A 12,417-nucleotide genomic window follows, 5' to 3' on the forward strand; every position below is an offset into this window, starting at 1 on the left:
TACAAAATAATGATGATGGTAACCAGGGTTACATGTCTCTGCTCATCAGTGAGAGTATAATTGTATGCTTGTTTGGGGAAACAAAACAAGGGACTAAATTTGTGTCATTTCCATCTACAAAATTCCCATTCAGCATAACAACATTCTTATTAACTTAAATAAGTGGATCAACTTGAACTGGGCTTTGCAAAATTATATTATTGTTAACTAGAGGTCGACCGATATGGGATTTTCAAATGATTGATACAGATATCGAAACAAAAATTCGGCCAACTGTCGATATCCAAAACCAATTTTGTAAGCCGATAAACTTTTTTTTTTTTTTTTTTTTTTTTTTTTTTTTAAAGCACATAGATCAGGGGTCCCCAAACTTTTTCCTGTTAGGGCCACATAACTTTTCCCTTCTCTGATGAGGGGCCGGGGTCAGTTTGTAACAGAAAAAGTGTGACGATTGCAGGAGTGCCTAGATGTAAAAATTTATTGTTTTTCAGAAAGCCACAATCAAATAGCCCTTTCTGGATTCTTCACGGAACAAAAGTAAATAAAATAAAAATAATAAAAATAAAAATAATAACATAATATAATATAAAATAATATATTAATAACATTATTAATTAAATAGATAATAACCAAATAACCCTCTCTGGGTTCTTCACAGAAAAAGCCAGAAAATAAATAACACAAGTAAAAAAAAAAAAAATGTTTAGGGGGCCGGACCAAATGTGGGGGCGGGCCGTAGTTTGGGGACCCCTGACGTAGATTATGAAAGGCATTTTTTAAAAATTGCTTCAACTGCTTCAAATTTACAATGACGATCTGAGACTTAAAGGATTAATTCGGTCCAGTGCTACCAAACAAACGAACGCAGGAATTATTTTTGTAATTATACACACTCAGAAAGAACAGTACATTATTTTCAGATAATTAAACCCACCGGGACGTCACGATAAGATGTAAACAAGTGAGAGTTTAAATGGTTGCTTTCCATGCTAAAGCTAATGCTAACACAAATGCTATCCTAATGCTATGAGTTACATTTCGAGAGTAAGGATCACTCATTAAACACCTTAAAAGACTAAAGCAACATTTCATATTCTCTCATGCAAGATAAAAAAAAATCTTACAATATTTACAAAACAGGTTAGCCTGAAGCTTTCTGTAGCAACCTGCCTTCAAGCCAATAATACCTGACTGCTGCCGACAGCCGCTACAACCTACGCCCACGTTGCAACAAACTACGCCCACATAATGCTACGGTAGATATCCCATGTATATAGAACTAGATGAGAAATGACAGACTCGGCAGCGTTAGCATATGTCTAGAGAACTAGATGCGAAATGACAGACTCACCAGCGTTAGTAAACAGCCACCATCTTAAAGCAGTAGACTTCTCAGGAAGGCTTTGTTGGAGTGAAACTTCCTTGCGAACCTGAGTTACTTTATATGTAAATCGGCTAGTTCTTGATTTTGAATCTATCTTTAAATGATGAAACAGTTTTAAAACGTTCACATGTCGAAAGTAGACAGTAGTAAGTAGTAGTATTAGTAGTAGTAGTAGTGAGCAATTTTAACAAATGTAATGGTTGATTCACAACATTTGATGACTTCAAAACATTTGATGACTTCAAAACATAGCAAAGGTTACAATCTAGTAATCGCAATATCTGCAATACCCTGTGTCTTGTAAAGTTTAGGGGAAAGAATTGGGCTAGGGCCCATTGTCCCAAAAACCCTTTGAACTTCACACAATACAGTAAATGAATTCTTCGCACCACTGTACCAACAGCAGGCGTGGTTTGGAGGGGCGTAGTCTGTACGAGGTGTGGTTTGTAGTATGTAGAGGTGGGAATCTTTGGGCACCAAACGATTCGATTACGATTCAGAGGCAACGATTCGATTATAAATCGATTATTGATGACACCCACAAACCCCCCCAAGTTATTAGCTGCTTTCCATCTTTCGTACATTAGTTACAAAAATTGTATAAAAAGCCTCTCAGGCTTAAATAAACGACTATTTTAGTATCAAGTTAACAGTTCAAAACAGTAAATAAAATATTCAAGTCCCCATTCTGTATCAGCAGCTTTAAACTACATTTAATTAATTTAATGTTGTGAATCAACCAAAGTTGTTAAAATTTCACCCATTATTACATAATTTCCCTTCTGTTTACTTTAGACATGTGAAACTTTTAAACCTGTTTTAAAGATAGTTTCAAGTTAAGATTTTGCCGATTTAGGAGTATTTTAGATAAAAATTTAATTAAATTCGCTACAACAGAGCCTTCTAGAGAAGTCTCCTGCTTTAAGATGGAGGCTGTTTACCAACGCCGGCAAGTCTGTCATTTCGCATCTAGTTTTCAATACATGTGCTGCTAACGCCATTGAGTCTGTCATTTTGTATCTAGTTCTGTATACATATGATATCTATTACCAGGGGTGCACATAATTGTTTTGCCCAGGTTCTCAGAGGAGGACCTGGAGATGTGACTTGGTCCTCATTGAGCTTGAGAGCCGACCCGCCTGATGCGATAAATTTATGACAAGCTTTACTTCGAGCCAATTAACTTTAATTAATTATTCATTCATTCATTTTCCATGCCGCTTTTCCTCACGAGGGTCGCGGAGGTGCTGGAGCCTATCCCAGCAAACTCGGGGCAGTAGGCAGGGGACACCCTGAACTGGTTGCCAGCCAATTGCAGGGCACAAGGAGACATACAACCATTCACGCACACACTCATACCTACGGACAATTTAGAGTGTTCAATCAGCCTACCAAGCATGTTTTTGGGATGTGGGAGGAAACCGGAGTTCCCGGAGGAAACCCACGCAGGCACGGGGAGAACATGCAAACTCCACACAGGAAGGCCGAAGCCCGGGATTGAACCCTTGATCTTAGAACTGTGAGGCAGACGTGCTAACCACTCAGCCACCGTGCCGCCTAAAGGAGAACTAAATGGCAAATTAAGAATTATCTATCCCACGTGTTGGTTTGAAAGCTAAATTGTGGCCATAAGCGGATTTATATATAATTAATTATATTAACAATTAATGCTTGATTAACATCAACTGGCAAAACAAAATTGCCATTACTTTGAAGTGAAATGTAAAGAAATAAAAAGCACCAATTCAAAATAAAGGGCAGTATGCGGCTCCCACATTAACTCCAAGCCTTTTTAAAAGTGGGATGTCCTCCTCATAAGACCTCATTGAACGTGCATGTTTAGCTTTGTAAAATGCCAGCAAAAACACATTTGTCAGTGCATGTCGCTGTTCATTACCTTTATTCCGCCACTTGTCCATAGGGCGAGTGGGGTCCTGTTTGACATCGATAGCTTGCTTAATTGCCACATGCTCTCTGTTTTTTTCGTGCTTTTCAAAGTTTGGATGGCTGAAATTCTTTGACCCTACATAAAATGCGCTGCTCTTATCGGCGACATTGAGATTCTCACGGCACATTTTGTACCGCATTTCCGTGCGAGCATCATTTGCTTCTAGCCATGGTACCTCCAGTAGCCACTTTTCAGCAAAAGTCCTTTTTTCGGTAGCTCCGGTGACGTCTCTGTCGTCTGTCTGTCTTTTGACGGGGGTGGGGGAACACGGAAGTAATTACTCAGTGTGGCCTGCCTCTTCGACATATTGAGAAGTTATTTTCTCGTGTCCGCCGCAAATACAGTGGTCAGCCACCGGTACGCAAAAGCGTATGGAAACCGTTGAGGGCCTGCACGTTTGTCTACGTCCAGTACGCATGCGCGCATGCGGACCACTTATGTGCACCCCTGTCTATTACCTACTGTAAGATGATATGGACGTAGTTTGTAGCGGCTGTCGGCAGCAGTCAGGTATTATTGTTTTTTTATCTAGCGGCATGAGTTGAGCCTAGCCGGTAGTTGAGCATTGTCATTAGCCGGGTAATGACAAGCATAATGTTTACCCTGTTCCTCATTGCGTCCCGAAGATCGCGATGACTGTGTTTTAGTTCCGCTTTACTTGACATATTTCAATAATCGGAATATGGATGTTTGTAAATCGTTCTCGAATCTTGCACGGCCGAATCGCATATAATCTAAGAATCGGAAATTTCACACACCTCTAGTAGTAGGTGTGTGACAAAATATCGAGATGGTGATATATCGTGATACTTTGTATCCCAAAAGGTTAGCGATATGCTCCTGCCAAGAATCGAGATATCGTTTTAAAAAGGTGTCAATGTCGGAAAAAATAAATAAAAAGGAACCTACAAGTCTTCCACCATAATAGTGTCTCAGTTAACTCTAAGGCTGCTTTGACGGTGCACGACGCCCAATCCATTTAGACTGGGAACGTTCCTTTATTCGAAACCAGAGCATTCAGTAAATCTGTCTGATTTTCAGGGCATTTACAAGTCACTTGCGGTTCATTTTAGGGAATGTACAGGTCATTTCCTGTTGAGTTTGAGCCATTGCCTATTCATTTGGGTGATTCCCAGGTCACTTCCTGTTCTGTAACTCAAAATAAACAGGAAGTGACCCAAAAAATACCCCCAAATCAACAGGAAGTAACTGAACATCAACAGGTAAATGACCTTAAATGGCCCAAAATTACCCCATTGCCTGGCATTGGCTGCCACTGACGGCCGTAGACGTTCAATCCGTTTGAAGTGGGAGGGATGGCAGCGAATGAACATCCGTTCATTCGCTGCCACCCTCCCACTTTAAATGGATTGGACGTCTACTAGTGATAAACACATTCCAATTCACAGCAGAAGCTTGTTTTTCTGTTTATTAGTTGATAATCGTTGTATCGCCATATCGTCAGATCATCGTTATCGTGAGCTTTGTATCGCGTATCGTATCGTGAGGTACCAAGAGGTTCCCACTCCTAGTTTGTAGCATAGCTGCGGCTATAGTCAGACCGTTATCCTTAAAGCTGCTTCAGGGTCCTTCCGGGGTCCTACAGTCAGTCAGTGGCAGTCATGACTGCCCACACAGATGCCTGATCAAAATCCTTTTGTATTGGCTTGTTCTTTTTGTTAATTGGCCGATGTTTTAAAAAAAAAAAAAGTCCATATATCGGTCTTTTGTCAACCCTTCTGACTTTTCGGTTTTTAATTGTGCACTAGCAAGATCAGACAAAAAACTAATTTGAAGTAATAATCCATGCAAAGTAACTTCTATTGCCAAATTCGGTAGAGTATTCAATCACACACAAAAAAACTTTCTTAAAACCCAGGTAATTGGCACCAAAGTACTGAATGATGACTACCCACCGTTCTTTGTGCTGATTGGTCAGAACAGGTTACACTTTCAATTGCGGGCGCTGTAATAAACTTGACACCGCTGTCAAAAGTGATTTGGATGGAACTCTGTGAGAGACAGAGGGGAACAGAGAACAAACGTACTAAATATTACATAAGAAGACACAAACACGAAGAGGCAAGACACTTGGGAATGACATCAAATATAGCAGACAGACTTGCATGCAGCTAGTGAGCAATTCGTCAGAGTCCTTAAGGAGATTTTTTTTTTCCAGCGGGCTAATGAACTTCCTCTGTATCACGAGAACGCCAACTAACTGGGGCAATTTTTAGGGATGTTTGGTAACCTACATTGATCACATTTTCATGGCTAAAGCAATTTGTAAAAGTCACCTTAAAGCAGTGTTTGTTTCAATGGAGATAAAAAAAATATTTACAACATCTGGGTGTTAACATTATTTCAGCTACTGTGCATGATGTTGACGTGGGAACCAACGGTTCAGACAGCAAGAAGTCGCATTTGTGCAGTCAGAACGATCGGTGCCCGAGGACGCTGGCATGACAATGACAACATATGTTTGACCAAAGGCTGGTACTGAGCACATCAAGTTCATACAGTATGAGATTTAGCTTTACTTTGTGACTCCAGTCTGTGTTGTGGTCTAAAAAGTGTTGTGGAACACAGACCCACAACTTTCCACATGGTTGTAAATCCAATTTGTACGATATTTTTCTGACAATTAGGCGCACTGAGGTTCGAGGTCATTAGACAAAACCAGAAATCATACTTCCATAATTTTTACACTGTAAGACGCACCTGACTATAAGCTGCCACCCACAAAATTTGGCATGAAAAGTAAAACCAAAAAGTCCAGACTAGACTATAGACCCTACTCACCTACGTCACAAAATGGGCGTGTCGCTGTTTCCGGCCGCCATATTGTACCTATTTTTTAGACCTATTCTCATTGTTTTCAATTAGTCGAGCAAGTTATAGAGCAATTCATGGAAGCCCCGGTGTTATCTGACGCTGTAAACTCATTGGATGCGTTGCATAAACGGCGTTACGTGGAAAAGCTTCAGTTTATCCATTCGCCAGATCCGTATTTGATGCCTAAATCGATGTTTTTTGACCGGCTGCCTTCGCCGTCTCTGCCTGACCCTGATATTTACAACTATCTTGTCCACACAAAATCAGCCTATTCTCACGAAAGTTTGAAAAACTTTAAGAGCTTGGAGGCTTATAAATGCTACGTTGCTGGTTGGGTGAAACAGGTCCTCGTACACGAAAATTCGGCAGGAATCTTGTGCTCGGAAGGTGAGTTACGAAATTTTCAATTCAAAATCTTTTGTTCTTGCTAACATCCACTGTCAAGTCTAATGTATTTCATGTCATTTGTCAATGGAGCTAGGGCTTTTAATGTTTATATGGTTTAGCGATAGCACTCTCACTACCTACATATATGATATGTAATAAATTAGGGCTGTCAAACGATTAAAAATTTTAATCGAGTTAATTACAGCTTAAAAATTAATTAATCGTAATTAATCGCAATTAATCGCAATTCAAACCATCTATATAATATGCCATATTTTTCTGTAAATTATTGTTGGAATGGAAAGATAAGACGCAAGATGGATATATATATATTCAGCATGCGGTACTTAAGGACTGTATTTGTTTATTATAACAATAAATCAACAAGATGGCATTAACATTATTAACATTCTGTTAAAGTGATCCATGGATAAGAAAGACTTGTAGTTCTTTATGAAAAATGTTAGTACAAGTTATAGAAATTTTATATTAAAACCCCTCTTAATGTTTTCGTTTTAATAAAATTTGTAAAATTTTCAATCAAAAAATTAACTTGTAGCCCGCCATTGTTGATGGCAATAATTACTTACACTATAAAATCAGTCGCACCCAAGCGCCAGCAGAGGGCAGCAAAACTCCGCAAAACACAATTAACAAGTGGGCCTTTCACTCCTCTGTCATTTAAATCTGTCTGAGCTGGGCCAATTGCGTTAATTGCGTCAAATTTTTTAACGGGATTAATTAAAAAAAATTAATTAACGGCCGTTAACGCGATAATTTTGACAGCCCTAATAAATATGAAGTGCGATAGCACTACTCCAGATTGTCCCTAGTTGAATTTATTTTTTGGCTTTTGACCTCAATAGTGAAATTGTAAATTAATTGTATGACAACTGTCTGATTATCCCCTTATAATTATATATTTTCAGGTAGTTCATTCACAACGTCTGAGTGTATGTTGTCGGCGATTAGCCTAGCAATGATCTTAATTGTGGTTGTCAGCCCAAAACCCTCTAAATATATATTAAATGCATCCTACCAGATATAAAATGACTACTACATAATCTGTGGTAGTCGTTTGGAGCCCAGTTTTCTCGTCGAATTGCAGCAGTCAATCTCGGTCTCCTCTTCGGGTCTCTCGGAATACGGTTAAACTTCCAAGTCTCTCCGTCTATCTTCTCTGTTTTTGCAACCGACCGCCACACACGACTTCACCATTTTGATTATTAATGTTAACGAGCAGAAAAACACGCCATAATAGGAGGAATTTACGAAGCGCTAATGCATTAACATGACGAGTATACGGACAACGTGGCGCGGGGGCGTGGCTGTGACGTCACGTGAGTAGGGTCTATAAGCCGCAGCTGCCCTCAATGTATAATGGGATAGTTAGACGGAAAGATATTAACTGGCAACACTTTATTTGACAGCGGCAAAATTCGACTGTCATAAGACCAAATGAACCATCATGAAGCTTTGAACCAATTGACTGCCAAGCTTAATTGCTTCAAAAAGCTTCATTTGGCCATCACTGCTCCCTTGGGGGAGACAGTCAACCTCTGCTGCTACCAGCTGTCAACACTGTTGTTGTCCAACATGCCTCCTAGCATGCATTGCCGTGCTACAGATGTAAATAACAATCAAAATTCATGTTCCGTGCTAATTATTTCTTCAGTTACTGTTCGAGTTGTTCCATTAATTGCTAGTTATGGTATTTGATAACACTTTATTTGACAGTGGAGCCATAAGACTGTCATTAGAGAATTATAATTATGACATGACACTCTCATGACCATTAATCAATGCTTATATTTAGTGTTATCAAATTACCTCACTTTTGAATGGATGTAAAGTATCCGAGCTGGACATAATGGAGTTAGTGACATCATTTGCCGGATGTAATCTGTCGTAATAGTGTCATGTAGGGCTGCAGCTGTCGATTATTTTAGTAGTCGATTAATCGGTGAACTCGTGAGTTCGAATAATCGAGTAATCGGATGAGGAACACAAAAAATTAAAATACCTGAGCTGAGCCTCAAACGGTATAAAAAAAATAAATAAATAAGGATCTATGTACAACAAAAGAACAATTGCCTAACTTACATGGTAAAAGTCCGCTAGCTTAAATGCTACAAAATGCTAACTTTTTTTTGTTTTTTAAATAATGTTCTTAACAAATGGTTCAGACACATATTCTCACAAAAAACGGCTAAATATACCTACAAACTAAATTACGGATGCACTAAAAAAATCATAAGCGCGAACAAAAACTTGGCACATGTTGGTCTTAACATAGAGCAGCTGGATTCAGCCATGTGAATTTAGGCGGACTAGAGGCCAGAGTATCCACCTAAATCAATAAAACTGAATGCAAACACTTTCAAAATAAACCTTGACAACACCACTTTATTTAAACGACTACTCGAAGCAGCAAAATTCTAGTCTTTTTTTCTAATCGAATACTGGAGTTAATCGATTTATCGTTGCAGCACTAGTGTCATGTCATAATTATGACGGTCTTATGACAGTCTTATGATGCCACTGTCAAATAAAGTTTTACCTATTACCCCAAATAAATGAACAACTGACCTAACTAACCGCACTGACCTATAAGCCGCAGGATTCAAAATGAAGGAAAAAAAGTAGTGGCTTAAAGTCCGAAAATTACGGTATACATAAAATAGGGGTGTGACAAAATATCGAAATGTTGACATTTCGTGATACTTTGTGATACATATTTCCCTCGTGCTATCATCACTACAGTGATATCCAGTTCATTTTAGAATTGATTTCAAACTTTTCCTTTTTGTTTTTAATTATATTAAAGCCCAGGCTCCTTCTTATTTGTCAGAGATTTTAACCCTCCGTAACTCTGGTAGGCCTCTTCGTTGTACCGGCCAGCTTCTTCTGCAAGTTCCAAGGTCGAGACTTAAACAGTGGGGTGATCGATCTTTTGCGGTTGCTGCCCCCAGGTTGTGGAATACCCTGAAATCCTCACCATAATGAATCTTGGCCTTTTAAAATCGCGGTTAAAGGCTCACTTGTTAGTCTCACCTTTCCTTTAGACTAGGGTAGCCTGGTTTTATTTCTTAAGGGTTTTAATGTTTTCGGATTTTATCTTGTTTTATTTGCTGTTTTGAGTTTTATGGTGATGCATTTTAGTTTAGTTTTTTTCTCATTGTTATTGTATAATACTTTCCGGCCTTTTATTTATCATGAACTACTGTACTGTATATAAACCTTTCGGGTTTTTGTAAAGGTCTATAGAAATAAATTTGATTTGATACTTTGTATCCCAAAACGTGATCAATATGCTCCTACCAAGAATCGAAATATTGTTTTAAGAGGGTGTAAAAAAAAAAAAAAAAAAAGTTGCTACCAAAATCTTCCACTACAATAGTGTCTCTGTTTACTCAATGGCTGCCACTGACAGCGCTAGACGCCAATTCGTTTAGACTGGGACGGGCGAATGAACGTTTGTTCATTCTAAAGCAGAGCATTCGCAGCCAGTCTTTCCGATTTTTGGGGCATTTACATTTATGATCATTTTAGGCACATTTACAGGTCAATTCCTGTTGAGTTTGAGTCACTGCCTAATCACTTGGGGAGATTCCCGGGTCACTTCCCGGTTTGTAACCCAAAAATCAACAAGACGTGATCCAAAAATGCCCCAAAATCATCAGGAAGTGATTGAAAATCAATAGCAAATGACCTGAAATGCCCCAAAATTAAACTGTTTGTTGCTGTTGACTGCCATAGACGTCCAAATCCCTACTGAAGGAAGGACCAAATACCAAAATACTTAGCCCGCAACAGACCAAAATCAAACATGGTGTCACTAGATCTGTATTAATACCATTGGCTGATTATCCATGTGTGTTCTTGTTTGTGTGCATTTTAGTCGACTGTATTGCCTGGCTCAGGGGATCTAAGTATATCTAAAAAAAAAAATTTTTTTTTAATGTATATATTATATTTACATATATGTATATATACAGTGGGGCAAATAAGTATTTAGTCAAACACTAATTGTGCAAGTTCTCCCACTTGAAAATGTTAGAGAGGCCTGTAATTGTCAACATGGGTAAACCTCAAGCATGAGAGACAGAATGTGGAAAAACAGCCCAGAAAATCACAATGTTTGATTTTCAAAGAATTTATTTGCAAATCATGGTGGAAAATAAGTATTTGGTCAATATCAAAAGTTCATCTCAATGATTTGTTTTGTCCCCTTTGTTGGCAATAACGTAGGCCAAACGTTTTCTGTAACTCTTCACAAGCTTTTCACACACTGTTGCTGGTATTTTGGCCCATTCCTCCATGCAGATCTTCTCTAGAGCAGTGATGTTTTGGGGCTGTCATTGGGCGATACGGACTTTCAACTCCCTCCACAGATTTTCTATGGGGTTGAGATCTGGAGACTGGCTAGGCCACTCCAGGACCTTGAAATGCTTCTTACGAAGCCACTCCTTTGTTGCCCTGGCTGTGTGTTTGGGATCAATGTCATGCTGAAAGACCCAGCCATGTCTCATCTTCAATGCCCTTGCTGATGGAAGGAGATTTTCACTCAAAATCTCTCGATACATGGCCCCATTCATTCTTTTCCTTTACACAGATCAGTCGTCCTGGTCCCTTTGCAGAAAAACAGCCCCAAAGCATGATGTTTCCACCCCCATGCTTCACAGTAGGTATGGTTCAATTAAGTATTCTTTCTCCTCCAAACACGAGAACCTGTGTTTCTACCAAAAAGTTCTATTTTGGTTTCATCTGACCATAACACTTTCTCCCGGTCATCTTCTGGATCATCCAAATGCTCTCTAACGAACCGGAGACGGGCCTGGAAGTGTACTGGCTTTAGCAGGGGGACACGTCTGGCCGTGCAGGATTTGAGCCCCTGGCGGCGCATTGTGTTACTGATAGTAGCCTTTGTGATCCCAGCTCTCTGTAGGTCTCCCCGTATGGTTCTGGGATTTTTGCTCACCGTTCTTGTTTTCATTTTGACGCCACGGAGTGAGATCTTGCATGGAGCCCCAGCTCGAGGGAGATTATCAGTGGTCTTGTATGTCTTCCATTTTCTAACAATTGCTCCCACAGTTGATTTCTTTACACCAAGCGAAGAGTGAAGAGTTACAGAAAATGTTTGGTGTCCGTTATATCCAACAAAGGGTACATAACAAAGTATTGAGATGAACTTTTGGTATTGACCAAATACTTATTTTCCACCATGATTTGCAAATAAATTCTTTGAAAATCAAACATTGCCATAATCAAACAGGGGTTTTTTTCCTCATTCGGTCTCTCATGGTTGAGGTTTACCCATGTTGACAATTACAGGCCTCTCTAATCTTTTCAAGTAGGAGAACTTGCACAATTAGTTGTTGACTAAATACTTATGTGCCTCTCTCTCTCTCTCTCTCTCTCTCTCTCTCTCTCTCTCTCTCTCTCTCTCTCTCTCTCTCTCTATATATATATATATATATATATATATATATATATATATATATATATACATACACCATAATTTTTGCACTATAAGGCTCACCTGACTATAAGCCGCCACCCACCAAATGTGACACGAAAACGACATTTGTTTATAGATAAGCCGCACCTGACAATAAGCCACAGCTGTCCTCACTGAATTATGGGATATTTACACCAACACATTAACCGGTAACACTTTATTTGACAGCAGCATTATACAACTGTCACAAAACCAGATTAACCACCATGAAGCTTCAAACCAATTGGCTGCAAAGAATTCATTGCTTCAAAAAGCTTCATTTGGCTATGACTGCTCCCTTGGGGAAGACAGTCAACCTCTGCTGCCACCTGCTGTCAACAGTAAATAACAATCAAAATTCAT

The 12,417-nt window shown here is 39.2% G+C and overlaps 2 protein-coding genes across 3 annotated transcripts in view; one reads left to right on the forward strand and one right to left on the reverse strand.

Moving 5' to 3' along the window:
• c2cd2l (c2cd2 like) overlaps positions 1-12,417 on the reverse strand; it is a 50,378-nt gene that overhangs the window by 18,269 nt on the left and 19,692 nt on the right. For both annotated transcript variants that reach the window (XM_057820102.1, XM_057820101.1), the window contains one exon: positions 5,249-5,344. In XM_057820102.1, coding sequence (XP_057676085.1) covers positions 5,249-5,344 — 96 coding nt within the window. The remainder of the gene's footprint in view (positions 1-5,248; positions 5,345-12,417) is intronic.
• Positions 1-12,417, forward strand: part of dpagt1 (dolichyl-phosphate (UDP-N-acetylglucosamine) N-acetylglucosaminephosphotransferase 1 (GlcNAc-1-P transferase)) — a 63,466-nt gene that overhangs the window by 17,009 nt on the left and 34,040 nt on the right. The gene's annotated exons all lie outside the window — the stretch shown is intronic.

Source organism: Corythoichthys intestinalis, chromosome 18, assembly GCF_030265065.1.
Source record: "Corythoichthys intestinalis isolate RoL2023-P3 chromosome 18, ASM3026506v1, whole genome shotgun sequence".
NCBI classification, from domain to species: domain Eukaryota; kingdom Metazoa; phylum Chordata; class Actinopteri; order Syngnathiformes; family Syngnathidae; genus Corythoichthys; species Corythoichthys intestinalis.